The sequence below is a fragment of the Electrona antarctica genome (genome assembly GCF_951216825.1).
Source record: "Electrona antarctica genome assembly, chromosome: 1".
NCBI lineage: Eukaryota > Metazoa > Chordata > Actinopteri > Myctophiformes > Myctophidae > Electrona > Electrona antarctica.
In genome coordinates, this window is record NC_136806.1 from 22,612,062 (window position 1) to 22,639,122 (window position 27,061).

Consider the following 27,061-nt stretch of genomic DNA (forward strand, 5'->3'; position numbering starts at 1 on the left):
GTTAAACTCACTCACAACATTTCAGCTGTATGGAAAGTTTGAATTATCCTCTAGTCTAGTTAATTACCTGCAAAGGTTTTGTTTCATAAAACTCCACTGAGACAGAGCTACTTTGTCAAGAAATTCTGTGCCACTGATTACCGTAATTTTTTACAAGTGTTGCAGTTTGGAAGCGCTCGTTGGAAATCACTCAATGGTCCTGTATAGTGACTGTACTACCTGTTTTGAAATTGCACATAATGCCAGCAGGACATTGCATTGTTGAAAATGAGCACTTTCAAACTAATAACAATCACCTTTGTCAATATCTTGACAAAGTATCTCATAACATGTCTACAATTACCAGTACGAGTCTGCGCCAGTGTTCAAACATTTCTGTTAAATGGCATAATTGTGTTTTTCTGGATAGTACAATTCTTCTTCCATGAGGAACTGCGGTAAAACCTGAAAGAAGGGTTTAAAATCCGCCTTGAGTTCCACCGAGGGGTTGCTCGAGTGGCACAGAGGCGAAGATGTGTGTGCTAGTATCAATGTATCAAGCACAGAAGGATTCTGCACTTCATGTCAGACGGAGGGTGTCTGTTGCAAGACCCAGAAACATCCAATGACTCCAAATTACAACATCGATCCAAGATTGTGCATCAGTAGATGTTTAATTTACTATTGAGTATGTATATAATTAGGAAGTATGAAATGGTTGGTCATTGATATACAAAATAAATAAATGAAATGATCAGTCCTGAAAAACTCTTATCTGCAATGAGAGGAATCTGAGTTATAATCATTATCAAATTGATAGGAAAGATATTCAATATACTACAGAAATATACCCAAATTTTGTATTTAAACATTCTAGCTCACTTAAGCCGTCTTCATCATAGCTGTGGCACATAATTTATTGGCAAAGATTTCACACACTGTTATTGTAGAAAACATTGTTACTGTATATATTTGTGTGCTTTCGTCAGTGTTCTGTCAGTTTATATTTTTTTGTTAGAAGTTAGAAAAGTAGTCTGAAACCAAAGAAATACCCCACTCAATCTTATATGCTTACACATGGCTTAGGGCAGTGTTATTTGTGGTGAATTTAAGTATCAGTTAGGCTTTCCTGGTGATTTGCTGTCGATCAAGCTTCTTAATAGGTCATATGGGATGTCAATCATTGCGTGTTCTTCTTTTCTTTGCTCCCACTTCCAAAGAAGGCGCCGGCCAGAGCCACAATGCCTAGGCCAAACAATGTGGCTGCACCTGCTGCCACGAGAACCTCCCCTGCCTTTTGCACCTGCAGAGGAACATGGCACACATGTGGAATCGTAAATATAGTCCATATAGCCATTATGCAATATTCTGTCAATAACTACACTATACATTTTGGTACTACAGGTTAAGTGGAGTCACATTGTCTGGTCAAAAGTGCTTAGTCTGGGAGCTTTCCTTCATCAGAGGTTCTCATGAAGTACCCTGTGGCTAAAGCTTTGTTCTATACTGCTTGAAGCTGGTCACAGGTGTGAATCAAAACACAGTGAGACGGCCATCTGCTAACCAAAAGGCCATCTGTTGATCTGTATGTTAATTTTGACTCCACCTCTGAATTCAATTCTGTACTATATCATGTCATGTTGTCAATGTGAAAATCACTAGTCTGGGCTGGCTACGGTCAGTCTGCTGGGAGCTCCCGCGGGTCAGGGCCGCGGGACGCTCTCTCCCTTTGTCTTTGGTTTCAATAAATGGTCAACATGGATCTTCAGTTCATCTCTCTGCCTGTGTTTCTCCGATCCGATCTGATGCTTTGACGAGGTTTTTCACTACTCTACAGTTTTCTCTACTTTAGTGAGTTTAGGGTTAATTGGGTGTGAAAATACACCACATGATGTTGCCCTGAAACCCGGTGTCTTTGGTGCTTCCAGCGCCAGGCAGAAGAGAGCCGGCGGGGGCTTTTGGACAATTTCAGTCTAATTTTGGCGGTTGGAGGTTTGTTTGATTTTTCGGCGGAACGGCGTTCGTCTACAGCGGGAAGGAGTGGTCTTCTCTTCGGCGACGATGGGGACGACGGCGCAAGCGGTGCGCTCCGGGGCTCTGATGATCAGCGACCTGGACTCGGCTAACAGGGGGAGAGGCCCTCTACAGCGCGTCGACAGGGAACGTGCTTCTCTTCAGGTCTCGGCGGGGGGCAGCGGATCTCCAACCCTAGGAAGGGGACGTCTCTTCACGGCCTTCACCACGCAGCGGACCGAGGGGGTTCATCACGGCGTGCACCGGGGAGAAGGGGGCGCACGGCTCGGCTCTGTTCAGTTCATCAGCGGTCCGTGCATCGGGAGCGATCAGCGCATGGTTCATTTCATCAGCGGAGGTGGTCACGAACGGCGACCACGTTCATTTCATTCTTCAGAAACAGCGGATCTGCAAGCTCGTTTTGCGGCGTTTCTTTGTTTCGACGGGGCTTGTAGCTACACGTGCGTTCATGTTTTTCTTTCCAGTCATTTATGTGATATTTCATATTCATATAATGTCTGGAGGGGGGAGTATGGTGCTGTGTTGGATGGGACAATGGAAGCAGAGCGGCGACGGCGGTGCGAGTTCAACGGCAACTTTCATGCAGCTTCTGTTTGACTCGATCGCATGGCTGTAAAACACACGAGGTGAGACAATGAAAAATGCGACATTATAAGAAGTTTATTAATAACAGATGGAGAGATTCAATAGTCTTTATCTGTATTCAAAAAGTGTGTCTAAATGTGAGTCTATTCAGCGTATATGTAGGCATACGTTGATGTTTGTGTGTTTTGTCGAATTTAAATTAGTTAAGAAGTTGATTCAATAAATAGAGTCTATGGGGTAATTTGGAGAATGTTTAAATAATTTTAGCTTTATTGAGATTAATTGATGCTCTGTGTCAGACGGCCGAGATCCCGGTGCCACTCTCATACGCTTCAGTATAAAATCGTCTTAGAATTAGTAGAGCTGATTATTCTTTTCTCGTGTTAAATTTAGTTTACGATAATGTCAACTAGAGGCAGTTAGTTTGCCACGACGTGAAAGATTCTTTTGTTATTATTGAGAGAACTTTTGCCTTTAAACGTGAGGGAGTTAGCGTTCTCAGCCCCCTGGCTGGTTGGGAAACTGCAGTTAAGTTAAGGGAGTAACCCGTACCCTGGTTAAGTTGAACTGTGAGGTAAGTCAGGGATTTGAAGCAGGAGGTGGCCTCTGGCTGGGATCGGAATTGCTTACCGAGACAACTGTCTGTTCCCTCCCTTCCCCGCATCGCGCTTACCAAGCCTTTGAGGGAGAAGTTTCAAAATATGAATGAATTTATCGAACATGTCCGAAAAACTTATTTGAAAATGAAGGTTATGACTATGTTTTACTCTTAATATCATATTAAACTGGGTGTTTAGTTATTAAGATTGAAGGTCAATAATTATTCCAACAAAAGTGGGAGTTTCAAAGTGGAACAAAGGGGTTAAGACGAAAGTGTTGTTGTGATTTTAATGTCAGTATGTGTTTAAAGTTCCATTTCTATCATTGATCGATGTGGTTATGTGAAATTCGTTTTAAAAAAGTGATTTGAAGTTACAGACAGGGTATTGATGAAATTGTAAGTAGAAGAAGAATCATTTAGAAGAACGTGAACATGTAATTTGAACCAGTTGTAATCATTTGTGTACTTCTTTGTAATGTGTCATTTGTTGTTGTTTTTCCTGATGTTCGATAGGCTATGTGGAGTCAAAGGGGGGTGTACTACAGTTGAATATGGACTATATGTATTTTTATATATGCCAATCTTGTGATTGTCATAAGGGGGGAGTGTGGAATCGTAAATATAGTCCATATAGCCATTATGCAATATTCTGTCAATAACTACACTATACATTTTGGTACTACAGGTTAAGTGGAGTCACATTGTCTGGTCAAAAGTGCTTAGTCTGGGAGCTTTCCTTCATCAGAGGTTCTCATGAAGTACCCTGTGGCTAAAGCTTTGTTCTATACTGCTTGAAGCTGGTCACAGGTGTGAATCAAAACACAGTGAGACGGCCATCTGCTAACCAAAAGGCCATCTGTTGATCTGTATGTTAATTTTGACTCCACCTCTGAATTCAATTCTGTACTATATCATGTCATGTTGTCAATGTGAAAATCACTAGTCTGGGCTGGCTACGGTCAGTCTGCTGGGAGCTCCCGCGGGTCAGGGCCGCGGGACGCTCTCTCCCTTTGTCTTTGGTTTCAATAAATGGTCAACATGGATCTTCAGTTCATCTCTCTGCCTGTGTTTCTCCGATCCGATCTGATGCTTTGACGAGGTTTTTCACTACTCTACAGTTTTCTCTACTTTAGTGAGTTTAGGGTTAATTGGGTGTGAAAATACACCACACACACGCATTCAAAAATACAGTGAGACAGTCCATTTTGACATCAAGGTTGCAGGGAACCCAGGTCTATAGAGCGAACACTTTCTTTTTTGATTTTCTACTTTCTAATCATTTTATCGGCCAAAAACATTGTGTTTACTATCATGATTTGTCACAACAAGAGTTGGCTTTGTCCGAGGCTTAAATGTCTTTAAATAAATATTTTTTGAAAAGTCTCCGGGCCGCTCGTCATCATGAAAGGGAGCGGGACTGCGACGCTCTATAGCTGAATCCATGGAGCAGTGCCCTGTAGGCCAGGTGTAGCTAATCAGTGCTGCGGTGAGCCCAGCCACACTTAAAAGAGGACTGGACCTATAAGTGCGTATACACGTAAACGCGCGCTGAAAAGCCTGGTGTAGCTCGGCTGTAATGGTACACTGCAGCCATGGTTGGACGCCCTCAGGACAACCCTCTGTAGATTCGTCTATATGGGGGGGCAATCACTGGTGCCACGTGATTGATTGTAGTGGAGTAAAAAGTACAATATTTGCCTCTGAGGTGTAGTGGAGTGGAAGCACTGGAAGTATAAAGTAAAAGTACCTCAAAATTGTATGGTTACTTTCCACCACTGCAATGAGACATCACTATACAATACTGCTGTAGCAGCATTTATGGCAGTAAAACGTAATGAGCTATATACTAAAATACAAAACATTTGTATTGTGTCCACATGAAGGCAGGCTAGCAGGCACTCATTCTCTAGAGTTCACTGACAAAACCTTTAGGGAAGAAACTGAATATCCACCTACCTGGCGAGACTCTGACTTGCCATAGCGTAGCTCAGTGGCAAAGTGCTCACAATTTCCCCTGAAGACACAGTAGGGAAGCTCCTGGCCCACCAATTCACGGGCCTCTTTGACAATGACATCCGCTGTGCGAGGCTTATACTCAGAGTCACGGCCATTGTTAATTTGCCACGCATTGGTCCCAACCACATCCCAAAGCTTCTCTCTCTTAACCACAGCCTTTTCATAGAAGACGGACATCACACTGTTTACGCTGGAACCTGGATCCTCAGCTAAATGTGGAAAAGAGGGGGGTTAAGAAAAATGAAGAGGGAGAATGTATGACAGAAAGTTGCATTTTGTAACATGTTTCATAACAAAGACTTTTAATGGATGTTGCCATGTCCTTTTCTTGTACAATAAATGCAAAACAAGACTCACTAGGGGGTGCCAAGTGGACAATATACCCATCGCCAATGTACATTGCCCAGTGTTGATAATTTCCACGGAATATTTCAATCAGGTCTCCAAGCTCTGGTTTCTCATCATACTATGGAAGATTTGGAAGACAAATTGGATTGAGAAACACAATTGCATGTTTGGCAACAAAACAGTAGAGTTGGCTCAAAATAAATGGACTCTGGGTTACGACAAATACGCAGGAAAGATTGTAGGCTACAAGTTACAAAAAATGTGAAAAACTCAAAACCCCTACAAAATAAAGCCACAAGGTTAAATTACTATAATTTAACACCACTGCAAATTAGTAGATTGAGAATGACAAATTTACAAACCAGCGTTGGGGCCATGGCTTTCTTTTCTTCTTTGAGACTTGTATGATGTTTTTTAATATAGATTATTTGTGATCTTCAGCTCTGAGTGTGATCCTTCATCAGTTTTAACTTTGCATGAGTCTCAGCACCTGTGATAATATTTGAACATATTATTGTGAACCAAGAGCATCTTTGACAATGTTCTAACAAAAGCCTATAGCCTATTTATTACACGGCTTGGTTGAATGGTTGATTCTGATTGATATTTCTGCTGAGCTCTATAACAGTCAAGGTTCAAGGTTATTTATTAGTGTCCCCAAAGGGCAATTGGTTTTACAGCAGGTCATAAGGCTTGAAACACATAACATACATCAATCAAACCAAACGTATTGCTGCTGGTCGCAAGCGTGCGCTGCGCCCGGCCTACTTGCATCCTCAGAAGAAAAAGAAAGAGGTGGGGGGATAGGTGGGGCAGGGGCTTGGGCCAGGCACAAAAAAGCTCTCCTCCTACGCATACCATCGAAAGGGATGAGCTGCGCGGGGGGAGGAAAAAAAGATAACCTAGCTGGAGCAGGGGGAGAGGTAGGGGGTGGGGGTGGGTGGGTAGAAGGCGGCTGTGTGTAAGACATGTGTGTCCATGAGAAAACGTTCGGTGGAAAAGTTTGTTTCCCATGTGTTTGTGTAAGTGTGTTCCTGGCATATCTTCCGAAGGTCATGTCACGTAACTCACGTTGCCTCAAAGTCCTGCGTTATCATGGCGGGTTCAGTGGAAACGAACACGGCCCAGTCTGAAGACACAACAGGTGTCAGGGAGGAGGGAGGGTGGGGGTTGAGGTGGGGGGGGAGGCAGAGGATTATTTTCTTGCGCTGTCTCTTCTTGTGGAGATTGTCAATGGGGGGGATCCAGATTCATTTTTAGAGCGAGGGATATAGCAATATGGCTATTTCTCCTCTCTGTCCATCATGTCTCTCTGCAGGGCGCTGACCTGTTCCAAGATCGTGTCCATCTTTTGATGTATCTCTCCAAGTGCCCTGCCCAGCTCAGCCACGGCAGGCAGCATAGGGGCTCCGTTCAGCGCTGCCACTTTTCCAATTCTTCGGTACACAAGACCAGTGTACACTGCACAGCCCGATCAGCAGAAATCCTGTCACCGTAAATCCAAATAGATATACCTCTTCTACGCTGATAATCTCCAAGCACATTACACGCCAAGTCTTGTAGTCTTGGGTATAACTTGCGGGGGAAGATCCATCAGGGTATTGAGCGGGCTCTCCAGAACCCAATTTACATTAAAAAATGTTGTCTATCACGTACAGAGACCAGCACACTAATTCCATGATTAGTTCCATGTTTTGGTAGTTTCAGGGGTTTCGAAGAGACAGTCAGAGTCAGACCCCTGCCTATGCTATGCCTAATCAAATCAAAGCCTTGATTAGGCAGCAGTCATTATTCAGAAATACCATTCAGAATCAAGCATTAATTCAACCATCTGGTCCATAGCTCTAATGCATTAGATCTAATGCAAAGGCATTAGAGCTACAGTATGGAGTGCGACATTATAGATACGGTATAAGCCTCATAACATCCAAGCAGCGCAGCAGGTGCTCTGGGGGTAGCCTGGCTAATAAGCCAGACTAATATCACACAACAATGTCGGCAACTTTTTTTTGCCAACGGCTGATTCGGTCTGGTTTATTAACCAGGCTACTCTGGGGGAGCCGCAGTTGCACCGAATATGCTACCAAGCGAGAGGGCACCAACTCAAAGTTCAAACTTAGCCTAGCCTAGTTATAGTTTAAAGAGATATTTCACTTTCAAAAAGACTTTTGGTAATTTTATTGTCTACTCAGGCTTATGTGAACAGTTTTAAGTTACTTGATTCAGTAATTAGATAACTGTATCTGCCCCTTCCTATACAAACCCATTTTAACCTCAAACTTTATTTTAACCATGATAGATTAATCGAAAATACCCCACCTTTTTCTGTTGACTGATACTGCCCTCCTTATATGTGAGGGGTCGTGGTTTTTCATTTACTGTTTTCATTAAAATAATTATTAAAAATAAATTAAAACAGTAAATGAAAAACCACAGCCCCCTCACGTCACGTATTGGAAGGACAATATCGGTCACCAGAAAAAGGTGGATGTTTTCGATTAATTTAAAATGAATATCAAATATCTAAATACTGAATCAAGTAACTTAAACACTGGGGTGTTCACGTAAGCCTGAGTAGAGGAATAAAGGCTTTTTTTAAAGTGAAATATCCATTTAAATTGCTTTTAAGTCAAGCTTATTCGGCATAACATCCAAGCACCTACTGCGCTGTTTGGATGTTATGTAAAGAAAGATCATATCTTCCACAATCTTAGCCCACGATTTAGACTCGTAATTGTCAGAATCGATTAATACATCTACGAAAGTCTAAATCGCAGGCTACCAAAGAAAGAGTTCGCACTTCGCAGCTTTTGAAAATTGTGGGAGCCAACACGCATCTCGACACTTTATTATCTGCCTCTTTTCATCCATGTCAACATATTACTTAAGACAGTTTCAACTGCATAACGGCTAAGACTATATATATGTATTTGATCGATTCTGACACTTGCATATCTATGATACGACAGTAAAAGTCAGACAGTCAGACTCGATATAATACAGTAGAGCAGTGACCAAGTGCTGTGGCTTGCGGCTACGCTATTCGCATCACGACATTTTCGACGCTATAATCTAATGATCGTTGTTGGTTACCGTTACGGATGGAAACGTTTATAATGTTCATATTCTTACCAGTTACCCGTACCGTTCTTATTTGATAGTGCGACCTTGTCCGGCGGCTCAGCTCTGCTGCTCCATAGGCTAGCACTGTCTGGCAGATATCAAACAACAAACATCAGCTGATGATGAGCTCAAACGACACTAGACTGGGATCAATGTGTTTTGCAAGTTGCAGATCTGATCTAGAGCGGACACGGAAACGGCCTGTACTCTCGCATGTATGAGTGTATGCAAATTGCCGGATACAGTAGGCGGTCTTTACAAATTACACCGGATCAGAGCACTGAGCAGTAAATAGTGGCAAACGAACAAGCCGTGCCGAGCGGCGGGCGTTCCCGATACACCAAAGAAAATAGTTCCCGGCATTCACCGGCAGGCTGCCAGGCACCAACACCAATTGATTGATTGATTGATTGAAGAATTTATTAACAGTTTGCAGAATTACAGTACATTTCAAGCACAAACTCAATACAAAGGCTGTTAACTGTGAGTGGACGACCCAATTAAGCATTACACTTGTTTCCAATAGGGTCCACCATGTTCAAATCATCAAAACATTTAGAGACGTACAAATAGACACTTCTATAGACAGAACAGGAATTCATCATAAAGGAGGTAAAAAGGGAAAAGAGATATATACAGTGAGGGGAAAAAAAGGGGGGGGCGGGGGGGGGGATTCAGATTTTACGGGGGCCAGTTTCGAATTGCAGCCATCCGTAGGTGCCCTTTGAGAGCGGTTTGATTGATTGATTGATTGAAGAATTTATTAACAGTTTGCAGAATTACAGTACATTTCAAGCACAAACTCAATACAAAGGCTGTTAACTGTGAGTGGACGACCCAATTAAGCATTACACTTGTTTCCAACAGGGTCCACCATGTTCAAATCATCAAAACATTTAGAGACGTACAAATAGACACTTCTATAGACAGAACAGGAATTCATCAAAAAAGAATTCATCAAAAAGGAGGTAAAAAGGGAAAAGAAATATATACAGTGAGGGGAAAAAAGGGGGGGGCGGGGGGGGGGGGGATTCAGATTTTACGGGGGCCAGTTTCGAATTGCAGCCATCCGTAGGTGCCCTTTGAGAGCGGTTTTGAAGGAGTCAAGGGATTCGCATGTCTTAATGACAGTTGGTAGGGCGTTCCACATTTTGGTGGCATAGGAGCGAAAAGAATTTAGTCCCTTGTTTGTGCCGAATCTGGGTTGTACATGGTTCGTTGCACTCCCTCTGGTGTTGTGGGTGTGGACTTCGTTAACATTAAGGAAGTATCTAGACAGGTACATGGGTATCTTGGTGGTGTATCGAATCTTGTGGACCAGACCCATTGCAAGATGCTGTACTCTGTCGTCGACCCTAAGCCATTCCAGCCTGTCGAAGTGGGCAGGGGTGAGGTGGGTTCGGGGGGCTAGATCAAGTAGGAGCCTGACCAGTTTGTTTTGGGAAGTCTGGAGCCTGGTTTTAAGGGCCTTTGAGGTGCTGTGGTACCAGGAGGTGCATGCATAGTCAAAGAAACCCTGTACAAGGGCTCCTGTTAAGGTCTTCAAGGTGTTTTTGTTGACCAGTGAGGAGATCCTGTAGAGGAATCTTGTTCTATGGTTGACTTTTTTGATTACGTTGGTGGCCATTTTATCACCGGAAAGATTAGCCTCCAGGATGGAACCTAGGTAGGTAATTTCATCTTTACGTGTGATAACATTGTCACCCACTCTAACCAAGAAGCCATTTGCCTTGCTGAGATTACTAATAGAGCCAAAGAGAATGGATTCAGTTTTTCCCAGGTGTAAAGATAGTTTGTTATCAGCGAGCCAGGTGCAGATTCTACCGAGTTCAGAGCTGAGGGCATTTTCAACCTGCAGTTTGTCCCTGTCCGAGACCAGCAGTGCTGAGTCATCTGCGAACAGGAACAAGTTGCAGTCACAGGCTGAAGTCATGTCGTTTACATATATTAGGAACAGTAGAGGCCCTAGTATGCTTCCTTGTGGAACGCCACAGCTCACTGGGAGGGGGGGGGACAGTGTTCCGTTCACTTCCACCATCTGTTCTCTCCCCTCCAGGTAGGATTGCATCCAGCTCACTGATGTGCTATCGAAACCAATTGCTTTTAGCTTGTTAACCAGTATGGAGTGGTTCACGGTGTCAAAAGCCTTTTGGAGGTCCAGCATGACCATGCCGCAGTATTTGCCAGCGTCCACCTCTTGTTTGATGTGGTCGCTCAAATAGAGGAGGCATGTGTCAGTGGAGTGGGATGTTCTGAAGCCAGATTGGAACTCGTACAATAATTTATTAGTGGCAAGATACTTTTCAACCTGTTCATAGACTATTTTTTCCATCACTTTCGAGATGGAACTAAGAATAGAAATAGGGCGGTAGTTGCCGGGGTCTAATTTACTCCCTTTCTTGTGCAAGGGGGTTACTTTGGCCAGTTTGAAATCTTGGGGGACCTGTCCCTGTTTGATGGAGAGGTTTACTATGTGGGTGATGATTGGAGCTATAGAGATGGCTGAGTCTTTGAGAAATTTGGAGGGAATGTTGTCATGGCCTGTGGCCTTGTGGGGTTGGAGGGCACTCAGTTTCTTAATTACCTCATCAGTTGTTACCATAACTAGTTTAAAATCGTCTTTACAAACACCTAGGTTTTTGTAGAAGGTTGTAATGTGCTCTACACCAAAGAGCCCAGAGTGGGAGGGCAGTTTGTTAACCAGAGTTGTTGATATGTTTGTAAAGAAGATATTCAAGTAGTTGGCCACATCAAGGTTGTCAGTGATGAGAGTGTTGTCAGATTTGATGTTTATGTTCGAAAATCTGGTTTTTAGTTTCTGACCATAGCTTAGTTGATTGTTTAGTAGCTTCCAGAGCTCATGAGGATTGTTTTTGTTTTCCTGAGCTTTATCATTAATGAAGTTACTTTTAGCTGATTTGGTCATGGCAGTTACACTGTTTCGTAGTTTGATTCGTTGTGTATTTAGGTTGTTCAAACGAGCTTGGCGAACACTGTCGAAGCGCTTGGCTAGCTTTGACTTGCATTTTAGAACTTCAGAGCATTTTTTGTCTCTGGCTTTCATTGCAGCCAGTATGTCCGAATTCATCCATGGTTCCGAGCGGGTTTTGCCCCTGGTGGTTCTCAAAGGAGCCATGTTGTTCAGTACTGATGTAAATTTGGTTTTGAAGCCAAGCCAAGCTTCTTCGACATGTGTGCTTTTAAGCTCATCGGACCAATCCAGACTCTCCAATACTTGGTTAAAGACCTCACTAGAGTAGGTTTTGAGGTCCCTTGATATGACTGTTTTGTGGCAGCCGGTCTTAAGTTTTTGTATTTTGCGGGTACAGAATATCATAAAATGATCACTAAGCCCACATACAATAACCCCTTTCTTGGAGATTCTGGATTTGTCCGAGGACAGAATGAGATCAATGACAGTTTGAGTAGAATCACACACTCTAGTGGGTTGGGTAATTAGCTGACTGACACTATGTAGATCACAGAACTTACTGAATGACTTAAACACAGGTGCTTCCTTTCGTTGCATGTCTGTATTGTAGTCGCCAATCAGGATTTTCTCTACACATTCCTCCTCAGCTAAGCACCCCTCAAGTATATCATAGAACCCATGTTGGTCAGGCGGTCTGTAGACGGTGCCCACTAATACTGATTTAGCTTTTTTGAAAATTAATTCAACCCACACAGTTTCAATTTCATCATGCTGTAAGTCAGTACGAGTAACATATTCAGTGTCTTTGTGAATATACATACACACGCCACCACCATGCCTGTTTCTGTCGTTTCTGATCAAAGAATAGTTCTCTATTTCAACTTCTGGGTCTTTGGTTGACTCATCAAGTTTGGTTTCAGAGAAGCTAATGATGTTCGCCTTACCGCATTGAAACATATGCCTGATTTCAGCCATTTTGGGTCCAAGGCTGTTGACATTCAGGTGAAAGATATGAAGTCCGTTGGCTCTGACTATGGTGCTTATCTCCTCCATGGCGAAGTAGGGGAGCGGAGGGCCATTGTTGATGTCTGTAGAAGCCGCGGGTTGCCGTGGGGGGAGGGTGGGGGGTGCGTGGGGGTCGTCGTGGGGTGGCGGGAGTGGGGGATGGGGTCCCTCGTCCAGGTTTGTTGAGGGCTCTGGTGGGGCCGATTGAGCCATGGTGTCGACCGGAGAAACAGCAGAAATAGCAGGTAAAGTATCACGGTGTCCGTCTCCAGCCTCGTTGTCCCCCTTGGTTGGATGTGGAGACTCTTCACGCCTGTAGATGGTGGTGTTGTCCGTGTCTTTTGCCTCGACTGCCGCCGATGTAAGATCTGCGTTGGGTCCCCAAGACGGCTCCGTGCCCGTACCTTGAGTTGGCTGTGTGGCCGTGACCGTCTCATGCGTTGTCCTTGCGATGGATCCCCAAGGCGGCTCCGTGCCCGTATCTTGAGTTGGCTGTGTGGCCGTGACCGTCTCATGCGTTGTCCTTGCGATGGATCCCCAAGGCGGCTCCGTGCCCGTATCTTGAGTTGGCTGTGTGGCCGCGACCGTCTCCTTTGTTGTCCTTGCGTCCGTGATCATCAGGCAAGTTTGTTTCTTCGCCTGAAGTCTAGTGATTACAGGACCAGGATTGGGTTGGATGTCTCCTGCCATTAACAAGAATATACAACAGAACAGGCGTCTGTCGATCTTGCCAAGTAGGGGTTTGTTTCTTTTGGCCGGATTGCAGGTTAACAGTGCGTGGATTCCAGCCGCGCCGTGTCCGAGATGTTTACCGGTCGATCCATTGTTGTTGTTGCCGAGGAGATAGAACGTGCTGTGTTCTTCGTTGTTTACGCTGGTGTTGTTCTCGTAATCAATTTTCCTCATATCCACGTGATGGTAGAACCAGGGTGAATTGGAGTAGAAATCCATAATCCACAGGAGTATGAAAAGAAAATGAGCGAGAAAATGCGCTTTTTTGTCAACATTCTGTGACTTGGCGCAGGAGCGAGACGAAACACGTCTGTCCATCTCAACGACCGGATGCTCATATGAAGGTTTTGAAGGAGTCAAGGGATTCGCATGTCTTAATGACAGTTGGTAGGGCGTTCCACATTTTGGTGGCATAGGAGCGAAAAGAATTTAGTCCCTTGTTTGTGCCGAATCTGGGTTGTACATGGTTCGTTGCACTCCCTCTGGTGTTGTGGGTGTGGACTTCGTTAACATTAAGGAAGTATCTAGACAGGTACATGGGTATCTTGGTGGTGTATCGAATCTTGTGGACCAGACCCATTGCAAGATGCTGTACTCTGTCGTCGACCCTAAGCCATTCCAGCCTGTCGAAGTGGGCAGGGGTGAGGTGGGTTCGGGGGGCTAGATCAAGTAGGAGCCTGACCAGTTTGTTTTGGGAAGTCTGGAGCCTGGTTTTAAGGGCCTTTGAGGTGCTGTGGTACCAGGAGGTGCATGCATAGTCAAAGAATCCCTGTACAAGGGCTCCTGTTAAGGTCTTCAAGGTGTTTTTGTTGACCAGTGAGGAGATCCTGTAGAGGAATCTTGTTCTATGGTTGACTTTTTTGATTACGTTGGTGGCCATTTTATCACCGGAAAGATTAGCCTCCAGGATGGAGGACCAACACTGATAGTCCATGAGCCAGACCCCCCTAATTTGCGCGTTAATTACGAAATGGGTGGGCAAATTCTTGTTTGAAATTTTGACTAGCTGCACATCTCTACTTCACATTTTTGTATGATAACAATCGCAGACTAGCAGCTTAGTGGTAGTTATCATGCATTGAATACATGCACCCCTATATTGCCACATGCAAATTGTGACAACAAATATATGATCAACTTTTGAACCTTACTTTGTGCAGAGACCAATGAAACCACTTTTCTGCATAATTCAAATATGGGGAATTGATTGGAATGGTTTTTTTACTTCCACAAAACTTCCATATATGCTTAAATGGGCTTTTAATGCAGTATTTTGCACACACATCTAAGAAATTTAAAATAAGGCTTGCAAATATCCCCATTTTGGAAGTGTGTGCTAAGAACCAACATGTTCCTAATGGCTATAGAAAACTGCTCACCATTCTAAGCTTTAATATGAGTGGTAACATGTGTTTATACGTTTTGTAACTCTAGAGATATAATCAGAAACACTATTATAGTGTGATAACACGAGCCAGGGCCATAGCTATAGAATCAAATGGGTGGGCAAAGCTGGTGTGATTTTTTTTGACTTGTTGTGCATCTCTACTTCACAGTTTGGCATGATAACCATTGCAGACACATAGCTTAGTGGTCGTTATCATGCATTGAATATGTGGACACCTATATTACCACACACATTCTTACAAAAATATATGATCAACGTTTGAGCCATTATTGTGTAGAGACCTATAATCACACCTTTCTGCATAATTCAAGTAGGGTAATTGATTGGAATAGTCATTTTACTTATTCAATACTTTCATATATGCTTAAATGGCTTTTTAATGCAAAATTCTGCACACAAATGGAATAATTTGAAAATAAGTGCTGAATGAGGACATCAACACATAACGCCACCTAGTCCGGGAACCGAAGGGTGATTTTTGGCTGAACGTGGTTTCGTCAGATAAAGTTTTTTTGTCAACTGATTCTTGTAGCATGGGGTCACCTCTTAATAATTCAAGAGGGTGCCCAGTGATATCCCTTGGGCATTTTTTGTTATTAGCCCCTTAATGCCCGAAACACAAAAGAATCCACCCAAAATAGAGTTTTATGGTATTTCATGCAAAATACTTGGTCTAAATGCATCAACTTTGATTTCTACAGTGTTTATGAATGTGGATATGCAATCCACATTGTATTAATGTATAACATTTATGATTAATGCATTATTTATTAATGCATATTATTAACCCCTTCATGCCTGAAAACCCCAACATGCCATAAAATATATCTTTTGAGAATGAGATTGTATGCACAATAATCAAGTCAAATGTATCAAATCTGCTTTCTACCATCTGTATTAGTGAAACTGTAGCATATTTCTTTTCAGGTTGAAGATGGTGGCAACAACAGTCAAATCCAATTCAAATGATACACTCCAAAGTGTATGACCTAAATTATATCTATTCAATGGTCATCGTACTCCTGTCTAGTGACTGTGATGTTCATGTGGAGGATGGCCTTGCCTATGAGCTGGCACCAGTCTTAACTGCCATGTTCACAGAGGATGGAATGCAAATGTATACTGTATACCTTTATCGAAAGGATAAGCCCCTTGAGATGCATCATCTCATTTTAGAGGGGGTCCTCAACACCGATGAACAGTAATAATAAACAGCATCATCGAATAAGCAAGGTATAAATACAAGTAAGACGCGCGAATGCGGGAAGCGAACGCAGCTCGTAAATTGCAAAAACAACAATTAGAATAAATTACGTAATTTTGTAAGGTTTTTTTTAAGTTCTCTTTTTTTGTTTAAGATTTTTTTTAAGTTAAGTTTTTTTTAAGTTAAGTTTTTTTTAAGTTAAGTTTTTTAAAGTTTTTATTTTTAAAGTTTTTCCTTTAAGTTTTTTTTTTAAGTTAAGTTTTTTTTTAAGTTAAGTTTTTTTTAAGTTTTTCCTTTTAAAGTTTTTCCTTTTAAAGTTTTTCCTTTTTTTTTTTTTTTTTTAAGTTAAGTTTTTTTTTAAGTTAAGTTTTTTTTAAGTTAAGTTTTGTGTGTGTGTGTGCGCGTGCGTGCGTGTGTGTGTGTGTGTGTGTGCGTGCATGTGTGTTTTTGTGTGTGATACAGCTGCGCCCTCTGGTGGTGGGCGGGTGGTGTTACAGCGTGACAGACACACACAGACAGACAGACATGATCTGCTGGGTCTCATAGTAAATGCTCACTGCGTTCGCAATGAACATGCATATTGGAAAAGAGGCAGCACTTTGTTTGTTGTAGAAAGACAAAGTCCAAGAAAAAAAAAAAAGATTAGAAGCATGAGCACAGTGTTAGAAGATGAGTGAAAATCGATTCTTTAAATACTGTACATTGAAAAGAAGTGATTGTCCACATTGAAGACGTCACTTCGGGAGGAATGCTGCTAATGCAGATGTCACTGTCATTGATGTATCAGACCTTTGGACCATCCAGCTGATGTCAACCACATACCTGTCTGACAGTGATGTCTACCTAATCTTGGAGATATAGGTCTACTGTGATTACAATATCAGGTCAGTCAGCAGAGATGCCAGGGAGACGGGGGTCAGCTAGAAATACCATGTCCTATCATGATATATCTCCTCCAATCACTGTAGCTACAAACAGGTCTGATTTCCACACTCATCTTGTGCTATAGGCATTCCAGCAAGTGCATTCTGGACCTTCAGGTCCTGTTCCGTTAAGGAAACTATGGAGGAAACTAGACTACTAGTCTGGGAGAAAAGAATGGGAAAGGTCATGCATGTACTTCAAACCAGCTGCACTACCACCAACACATTAATTGAGAATGTATAGATCCCCCACTTTTAAACATCTTTGTGGCAAAATGTTGATGGGCATCTTACACCAGCATGAGACCGAGAGTAGTTCGGATGGAAAAAGACAGATCTATCAGGCCACTGAGCCCTAAAGACCTGCAGTAATAAGTGTAATGAAGTAATAAAAGTAATAAAGTAATAAGTGATCGAGTTAATTCATAGGAAAGGAGGTGTGGTGGACATGACCTCTTCCAAATAAGCAATTATTTTGGAATGCAAATTTGTTGCTTTTGCATTAATTATTGTAGGCCTATTTTATGGGCTTTTGCTGTGTTAAGCATGACGGGGTTAATATCTAAAAATGCCCTATTCTGAAATCAAATATATTGTACATATCCACATTCATGCGGATAAACACTCTAGAAAGCTAATTTGATGCATTTAAACAATATATTTTATGGGATTTGGGGGTTTGAGGCATGAAGGGGTTAATATGCATTAATTACTTGTGCAAGCAGAGCGTGCAAGTAATGTTATCAGTCAGGTGCTACGATGCGTATGTCCCTTAGCAGTACATGATATGACGTCATATGCTGGCACGAAGCAGACCGTGCAGGTATGTTCTCCGTCATGCTACAAAGCGTATGTCCCATGACGTGATGAAGATATGTACCAATGTCCCTTAGCAGCATATGATATGACGTCATATGCTGGCACGGGACATACGGAAGCAGACCGTGCAGGTATGTTTTCCGTCATGCTACGAAGCGTATGTCCCATGACGTGATGAAGATATGTACCAATGCCAGGGTATAATTGGTTTACGATGGTGACGTAATGATATGTTTCAGTGTCGGGTGGATTAAAGGGACATACGCATCAGACCACCCGAGTAACCACATTATACCACTAATCAACACAGAAATGACATATACATACATATAGACATATACATATATAGACATATGAGCATATGACGTGATGAATATATGTACCAATGCCAGGGTGTAATTCATGGTTATTGAAGGTGACGTAACGATGACATGTTTCAGAGTCGGGTGGACTAAGAGGTAAAGCCCCTATGTATACATGTATGTAATCTGACACCACTGCCATAACAGGCACAAGTAATCATTACCATACTTAAAAATACTACTTTTCTTCCTCCAAAAGCAAGGTACGTAGCAAAAAGCTAAACCTAATAATTCAATATTGCAAACGTTCTTTCACAGAGAGGCTGAGATTTGAACGTTTGTAGCGGTCTACAGTACTTGCACGCTCTGCTTGCGCACTAGTAGGCCAGGCCTACTTGTGTGCAACAAGCAAGTAGGCACTCGACAGAGTGCAGTTCTAGTTAATAATGCATTCATCATAAATCTACTACATTGTGCCTATCCACATCCACAAACGCATGTAGAAAGCAAATTTGATGCATTTAGACCAAGTAATTCGCATGAAATACCATAAAACTTTATTTTCAGGGATTTGTTAGTATTTCAGGCATTAAGGGGTTAATAACTAAATTTGCCCAAGGGATATCACTGGGCACCCTTTTGAATTTGTGAGAGGTGACCCCAAGCTACAAGAATCAGTTGAGAAAGAAACTTTATCTGACGAAACCACGTTCAGCCCCACGGCTCCCGGACTAACCAGCTTTTCTGTGCACAACGTGGGGCACTTGAGTCGAGCCAGCTGACACCATGCAAGGACTGTCTTTTCATGCATGCCATGCGTGCCAACTACCAGGCTGGCATTTGGAGAGGGAGTCTTCAACAACACCTGCAAGTCCCAAGCCCAGTTCAGCATGGCTGGGCCAGAAATGATGATGGTTGGCGCACTGTCGAATGGATGCAGGGATCTCCAGCTCCTGATGTAGTGTTGCAGCTGCTGCAGTCGCAAATGCAAGCTCCCAGGATGCACGTGCTTGACATGGCTTGAAATGCACATCAATGTGCAAATTACAAACATGCAATAACCAACCCCAAGAAGAGGGCCTGATTATCACTCGGAAATAAAGGACTGAATTTACCAGTCCGTGGGAGCCTGGGCAGGGGCCCTGCACAGAGCCCGGGCAGAGGACTTTTGTGGCGGTTTTGGACAACCATGGGTCTGACCGACTCGACACCGGGCACTGCACTTATATTGTAAGGACCTCTTTAAAAACAACATTTCTGATAAACTGGCACTTCTTGTTTGTCTCTTCATCTCGAGCAAGAATGCCTGCTTGATTTGCTAACCCTACTGGCCGCCACATAGAACTGGCCATGGCTGAAGAAGTCCCTCATGCAGAAGACCCCAACACGGTGTAGTGTCTGGCCCTGAGACATATTGAGTCATGCCGAAGCAGGGTCGGACTGGAAACTGTTGGCGGGGCAGAGTGAATGGATAGATGATGTCGGTTGGACACAGGGTGATGCGTGGACTGAGTGCAAATTTGACACCAACCACAGATCTTGCAGCTTTAGGCGTGCATCTCGTGCTTTGTCTGACTCAGCTCTCCGTGCACGTTGTTGTGCGTCACGCATCCAGTTGCGGTAGTCTCGGGTACCTTTGGGCATATTGGCATGTAAAAAAGGTGATCTGTATTCTGTAACTGCCATCTATTAGCTGGCTGTTGAGCTTGTGATGTCAGAAGTGATGTCAGCGGTATCACCATTTATGCCCATCTTTGTCAGGCATGCCCAAATATGGGGTCTATGCAGATGTCAGAAGTCGGTGGGACGAACCCGTATTTAGGCATGCCCAAATATGGAGTTGCAGAGGCAGAGCCTTGTGATGTCAGTGGCCCGGGCAGAGGCCTTTTGTGGCGGTTCTGGACAACCATGGGTCCGACCAACTCGACACCGGGCACTGCACTCCCTGTGGGGGTGTGGAACACGTGTGTCGAATTTGAAGTAGGTGGGGCGAACGGTTCTCGAGTTACATGGATTACAAACGTACAGCTGTACAGACAGACTTTGCATTTATAGTTAGATGATACATTGGCTACTATATGGACATTGAATATTCCCTCGTTTAAAACCTTTGACATGGTAACAAAATGAAATAAGAATGTTGACTGTCAATACAATATTCAATCCAATATTTGGATTGAATATTGATTCGGGAAAGTTAGGCGAAATCAGGCATATTTTCCTATATAATGCCTAATTTGCATATTTAAAAATACAATTTCAGAAAACTTGTAATACAATAAATCATTGTTTTTATGTAATTAATCAACTAGGGAAGTTTCATGGTGATCACTAGTTCTTAATTTTTTTCATCCTATTCACCCATCATGTATATAGGTGAACATAACAAAATGTGTGATAAATATGAAAAAGCTGCTCCTGTGGAAGTGTTGTCATATATTAATTTACTTATATTGACATTCTAAACAATTTAATATAGGTATGGTTTTGCCCACTCATTTCGTAATGAAAACTTGTCCGGCTCATGTACTATGACTGACTTTCTTTCTTGTGAAAACGAAACGCATGCGGTCTCCGAGGGCCGAGGCTATGAATTTCATGATCCTAGATCCTTGACTTGACCACGTTATAATTTAAAGGTGTGAATGTTCTTCCTCTTTATTTATACACTGTACACGTTCTCAATTTCTTCTACACCGTGTATATGATTATTTCTTTTTTGCATTTGCATAGGAGACTTCTAAAAGTTAAAACAGTTCTAAGTGTATTGAAAATGGATGACCTTTTTCTGGTTTTATCCTAGAAGATTTTGTACTGGCCTGTATTTTCCTTGAACTGTACCCATTCTACAAACTGTTAATAACATTTTCAATCAATCAATCAATCAAGAATCAATTAATTATTTGCCAAAAGTTCTATTCAAGGCCAGCAGGTGACGCAAGTGACCCGAACCGTCCGTTCACCGTCCGTCCGTGCTTTATTCCTTCTACACGTCGTCGAAGAAGAAGACCCTACTTCCGTCTTTGGAGCGCCCATTTCATATGTTGTTGAGACAATTTAATGAAAAACCATATTTTAGCGCCCACGATTGAACCTTTAAAATCCATTAAGCAACATTTTAAGTTTTAATGTGACGCATTAATGTTGAAAGAGCAAGCGATGTCTGTCGTTTTGGATGGAAATCCCCTGAAAGCGATGCAGACCTCACACACTCACACGCCGCAAAATGCCTTGAGGTGAGTACTAGCAGTTACGTTTAAGTCCATAAATACTTTTATTATTATTATTATTATTATTATTATTATTAGTAGTAGTAGTAGTAGTAGTAGTAATAATAATAAGTATCTGATCTGTTAATATGGAAAGTGATCTTTCTTTGACAATATCTTATCCTACTACTCCATGTATCCTATTTCTGGTCATTATTTCCGCTAACGGGGTCAGTCATATATGTTCCCTCTCTCGGCCCTACATTCCCTTAGCACCTATGAATTATTTTCCATTGATGTGTCGTTAGTGTCGTTATTGTCAAGAGTTATCTGATAGTCCAATAAACAGGCTGTAAACATAAGTCATGGAATCATAGGAACTGGAATATTTTAATGATTGCCCGGGATACTTATCCCAAAATGAATGGTCCATGTGATATGCATATGAACAGCAAAGACATAGATGAAAGCAAATGCGACCTGTTGACGAATCAGATTGTTCGATCATATCAGTCCGTTGGTCGCGGCGCCCTGCAAGCAGGCCAGAGGGGTCGTCTGTCCTGGAGAGCTCTGACGTGTCTTTGCTTTTCCAGACACTATATAGAAAACTTTCTCTCTCTATGACCTTGCTTGAACAAAGTTAGGGTGCACACTTCTATAAGTAATGGTAACTGCTTAAAATTTCTACTTTATCCCATCACCATCCAAGTTAGTAGGCTGTATGTTCTCAGCCCTATTCCCTCAGCAGCTATGACAGTTTGACACCCCCTGCCCCCCATCTAAAGTAGGCCGTTTTTTCCCTCATTAACCCTTTCCATCCCAAATTAGACCATATTCCTCAGCACTATTTCCCCTCGGCATTAGAGACAGCCCATTCATCAGCCCTATATTCACAGAAGGAATGCTGTCCATGTTGACTCAATAAAGAGCAAGACAAGTGGCCATGAGCCTTTGAGACTCGCCAAGTGCCTGCAGTTAGTGCAGTGAGCACCTCGGCACTGTTCGAGTTGTATACCGAATCCCGATACGTTTTGAAAGAAGTCAGTCATTTTTATTTTCCACATGGAACTTGTCATCAACATTGTATGTAGGCAAAAGGCCAAGGGAAACCTCGGCAGCACAAAATATGGGGAACATATACTGTATGTTCCCTCAATAGCGCTGATGAAAGATGAAATTGAGTAAACATAGACATGCTCCCCTCCCAACGACTCCCATGTTGCCAAATTCACTTACCCTTTCTTTCACTTTAGTGCCCAGGAACTGTCCCAGGAAATCAAATCATTCATCACTGGTGTGGACACGGCTCATGGCCGAAAGCTGAGCATTCGGGAGCATGCTCGCTGTGCTGTACGCTTGCTGCGCTCTGTTCCACCCTGCCGAGGGGCAGTGCTGGAGCACCTGAGGGGAGTCTACGATGAGCACGTCTCCTCGTTCTTACACCACATGGAGATGGAAGGCGATACAAGCACTGGAGTCGCCTCCAACCTGGAGGACATCATACAGGTATGGAGGAATCTGGAGGTTACTAAAGTACCGGTAACCATGGTTCTTTCGTCAAATGGGTTCTTTCGGCAAATTAGTGAAATGATTCGCCTATAGGCAAACCATTTCGTGAAATTAATCTTAAAAGAACCCATTTTTACACCAGGCTCCAGTACCATAAAGTCACTTTACACTTTGTCACAGGAAGTCACTATAATAATACATACAATTCCAGACAAACGTTTGGACACAGTTACACATTCAAGTAAGGCTGCACGGTTATGGTAAATATTATTTACTGTACATTAAGCCTAATTTGTCACCACACAGCTGATTGTAAAAAAAGTTAACTTTTGGCTGGTACTGAATGTACATTTTATTCTGCTGACATTTATATTCACCTGATGTGAGTTAAAATTATTTCTCTCTCTAGGAGATCCATGGCGTTTTGTCGGAGTTCATCCGTCTCAACCCCCGGGCCTGGGCCCCACTGGTGTCTGCCTGGGCTGTGGATCTACTGGGACAGCTGAGCAGCAAGCATGCCGGCCGCAGGGCTGCCCCCCACTCCTCCAGTCTGAATGAGCTGCTCCAGCTCTGGATGTCCTGTGCTGCCACCCGCTCTCTGATGGAGGCTTACTCCCAGTGCTTGGCTGCCATGTTGGCGTGGTGTCCCGATGCCTGCGTGGATGCCCTGCTGGACACCTCTGTGCAGCACTCGCCTCACTTCGACTGGGTGGTGGCTCACATTGGCTCAGCTTTCCCGGGCACCATCATCAGCAGAGTGCTGGCCTGTGGCCTCAAGGATTTCTGTTCTCATGGCTCCAAGGATCAAGGAGACCAAGGACGAGGAGATAAAGGCAGCAGGGTGCCAAAGATCGGCTCAGTGGTAGGAATCCTGGGTCACCTGGCAGCTCATCATTCAGACAGTATCCAGAAGGAGCTGCTCAGGATGTTCCAGGAGAGCCTAAATCCTTCTGGCCCTCTGTCTCCTTCTTCATCCTCCTCTTCGTGGGAGAGCTCCCCTCAGCTTCGGCGAGCTGCAGTGCCCTTTCTACTCCAGCTGGCTGCGTTGTCCCCCAACCTGTTGGGTGCTGTGTCTGCAGAGTTGGTTGAGCTCCTCAGACCACCTGTCCTGCTGCAACTGCATGCTTTGCTTCAGGGTCTCCCCCGGGAGGAGCTGGATAACATGCTTGGGTTGGCCGTCCACCTGATCAGCCAGAGTCCATCGGGAGGAGCCCGGGTCCTCCGTTTCCTGGCGGACACTGCCACGCCTGCATCAGTCATCATGTCCGGACCCACTCACTCTCCACACGAAGGTGTCCGTGAGGCCTGTGACCGCCTGCTGCAGATGCTGCTTCTACACCTCCATAAGCTGGTCTATAACCGTTCTGATGGAGGGGAAGGTAGGGGTAGCCCCCATCATTCTGCTTCCTCCCAAGCCCAGAGGGTCATCCCCTTTCTGGATGAGCTACAAACCCATGTGGGTGAGCTCTGCGCTGAGACGCTGCGACTGGAAAGGAAGCGCCACCTATGGCTGCACCAGCTGCTGTGCCTGCTGTCTGTGTACGGAGGTCCTAGTGTGGCCACTGAAGCCCTCTGTCAACTGCTCACCCTAGCCCGTAACCCAGAGGAACTGGCCCTGGCCTGGCAGCTGCACACTCCACTCTCCGCCTGCCTGCCAGGCCTCATCCCTGCTGCTGTGACTCGCTGTGTGGCGCAAATTCACACTCACACCTTGGGTCCACGACAGCTGCGACAGCTGTTGCTCAACTTGGCCGCAGCTATTCAGAGTCAGGATGAGGAGAGGCGAGGAGCAGCAGGTGCCCAGTCTTCCATGGCCATCCAGTTGGGTTCAGCAGTCTCTGGGCATCTCCACGACTTCTGCTTGCTCCTCCTACATGGCGACCCGGCTGTATCACATGCCACAATTCGCCTCGTGTCCTCCAGCCCCCTCCCTCGCACCGCTTCGCCAGCACGCCTTCTCTTGCTCTCCCGTGCCGCTGTCACTTACTTCTTCCTGGCACTGCGAAGGAGAGGGGAAGCGGGGAGAGACGGAGGGCAGGCGGGAGAGGCGGTGAGCTGTTCAGTCCTGCTCCTGTCCCGGCTGGCAGCCTATTCTCCTCTCGCCCTCAAGTCAGTGCTTCAGCAGCTGGTGGAGGGAGCCCTGCACAAAGGCAACTCTAACCTATTTGGAGGGCAGATTGCAGACATGGCTGGTGATCCCGAGGTTTCTCCATCCCTGTCCCCTGACCTGGGAGCCTCCCTGCTGGACATCAACTGTCGGTTTGGCAATACGGTCAACTTTTCTGGAAGCGTGTGGTCTGTCTTCCATGCTGGGGTGATTGGCAAGGGTCTGAAGGTCCGCAGTGCTAAACCAACCCCTGACCCAGCTCTGGTTATCCAGGTGAGTCATGTTGTTGTATGGCTTTAGTTAAATTGGATGAAAGTTGTAATCTTCCTGTCTTATTTTCCTCTTATGCTTGGATAATACACAATAACCAATGTTACCATAATTTGTTTCTATTTATTGTTCTATTCGATGAGTCTCTCTAATACCAAAACAATTGTTTATCTGTCACTAGAATGTTCAGACCCTGTTGGCTGTGACTGTCCAGTGCTGCAGTTCTTCCGGTCTTAACGGCAGCATCAACGGTTCTCGACATACCCCACCTGACCCCGACGAGCCGTTGCCAATCAATGCAGAGGCAGCCAAGGTCATCGCAGTAACCTTGGTGGAAAACATCTGTCCAGATGTGGCCAATAGTGAATTGTCATGGCCACCGGAAGAGCATTCCCGTACCACGGTGGAACGGGATATCCATATCCGTCGCTGCTTTGAAGCCCACCCTGTCATCTTCCCTCTGCTCCATGTGGTAGCTGCTGGCCGCCCGGCTCTCTGCTACTGCTCAGCTGTACTCCGGGGACTCTTGGCCACACTGCTGGCCCACTGGGAGGCCTCCCGGGAAGCTTCGGCCACAGACTCCCCATGGCATCTCCAGGCCTCCTGCCTCCTCGTGTCCTGCATGGGAGAGGGTCAGCTCCTGCCTCCTGTGCTGGGGAATGTACACGAGGCTTTTCCCTACCTCACACCCTTTGAGGTCAGGCTCCTCCTGCTGGCTGTGTGGGAGTATGTCAGGGGAAATGGACCCATGCCCCAGAAGTTTGTCTTCAGCTCGGAGAAGGGTCTGTTCTGTAGAGATTTTTCACGGGATGGGGATGTGGCAAGATATGTGTCTCCCATTCATAGTGTCCTGCATAAAAACATTGATCGACTGGGACACCTCTGCTGGCGGTTCCAACTCTGAGAGAGAGAGAGAGAGGGAGAGAGGGAGGGCTGGGGGGAAACTGAAGAGGATCGAAAAAATAATTAGCTGAAGCTTAAACTAAACACTAGGTCATACTGCACCAGGGCATATTGACATGGTGGACATTTTGGTCTTACTTCATAACTGGGTAGGTAGGAAACAAGTGAAGTTTGTGCAAAATTGCCTCCATGTGAAATATGGTCAGGGAGAGGAGAGTACCTCTTGTGGATTGCAAAGTCACAAGTTCCAGTTCCAACTATAACTCTGTGTGTCTGTGTGTGGGAGAGTGTACATTTTGTACCATATTGTTAGACTTCATTCTTTTCAAATGAATTGTTAGACATTCTTTTCAAATGTAACAGAAGACAAAAATGAATGACACTCTAATGTTATGTATACACTAGCAGCAACAAAAGCTACAAAATGACCAGATATGATCAGCTACACTGTCGCTAAGTTGCTGAAGTGTTGCTCAAGCCACACTGCACAAATGAAAAGTAAACCAAAGTTGTCCTTTAAACAGCACAGGGAACTGGTTAATGACGAGAATGTTTTTCTTCCATTCACACAACAGAGAAGGAATTGTGGTGAGAGAAGTTGAGTGGGAAATGGTGGAACAAAAACATGATGATTGATGCTTCAATCAATGGAATGCTGAAAAATGTTTTGGTAGCATGTCAACCTGTCACGCAGCACCATGTGTGTTGTCAGGTGTACGTTTGTACCGGCTTCCATTAAAAATGGCTTGTATCCTGTTGCTTTGTCACTGCTACTGTAAACTCGGCATTAAGTACCACATAATAATATGTACCACATAGTAATATCTAGGTCAAGAAATGGAACTCTTAATTTGGTTACTGATGATCACTACTATTCTTAGATTTACACCAAGTTCTTGTTATTGGCCCAGGTATCATTCAAAACATGCCTCGTCAAAAAAATAAAGTGTTTCGTTCAATACTGTCATTACTGTGTCATGTCAGGTTTAGGCAAATACATAACACAGTAACACACACATGTGTTTTGTCACTTCATATTACAAATTGTATCC

General features: G+C 44.1%; 2 protein-coding genes across 3 annotated transcripts; one reads left to right on the forward strand and one right to left on the reverse strand.

Moving 5' to 3' along the window:
- Positions 1 to 629: 629 nt before the first annotated feature.
- On the reverse strand, positions 630 to 8,979 carry LOC306923623 (phospholipase A and acyltransferase 4-like). Of its 2 annotated transcripts, none has more exons than XM_079501821.1 (5): positions 8,709 to 8,979; positions 5,926 to 6,053; positions 5,573 to 5,681; positions 5,156 to 5,424; positions 630 to 1,282 (listed from the first exon to the last, which is right to left on the reverse strand). In XM_079501821.1, exons 2-5 carry the CDS (start codon positions 5,938 to 5,940, stop codon positions 1,160 to 1,162), a joined length of 516 nt encoding a protein of 171 aa, XP_079357947.1. In that variant the 5' UTR covers positions 5,941 to 6,053; positions 8,709 to 8,979; the 3' UTR covers positions 630 to 1,159. The 2 variants fall into 2 exon arrangements, with proteins under 2 accessions (XP_079357947.1, XP_079357946.1); XM_079501820.1 differs by having other exon boundaries at positions 8,696 to 8,978.
- Positions 8,980 to 20,556: 11,577 nt separating this feature from the next.
- On the forward strand, positions 20,557 to 26,976 carry ints5 (integrator complex subunit 5). The gene is made up of 5 exons (XM_079501334.1): positions 20,557 to 20,650; positions 20,925 to 21,247; positions 22,474 to 22,726; positions 23,139 to 25,109; positions 25,288 to 26,976. Exons 2-5 carry the CDS (start codon positions 21,153 to 21,155, stop codon positions 26,008 to 26,010), a joined length of 3,042 nt encoding a protein of 1,013 aa, XP_079357460.1. The 5' UTR covers positions 20,557 to 20,650; positions 20,925 to 21,152; the 3' UTR covers positions 26,011 to 26,976.
- Positions 26,977 to 27,061: the final 85 nt, after the last annotated feature.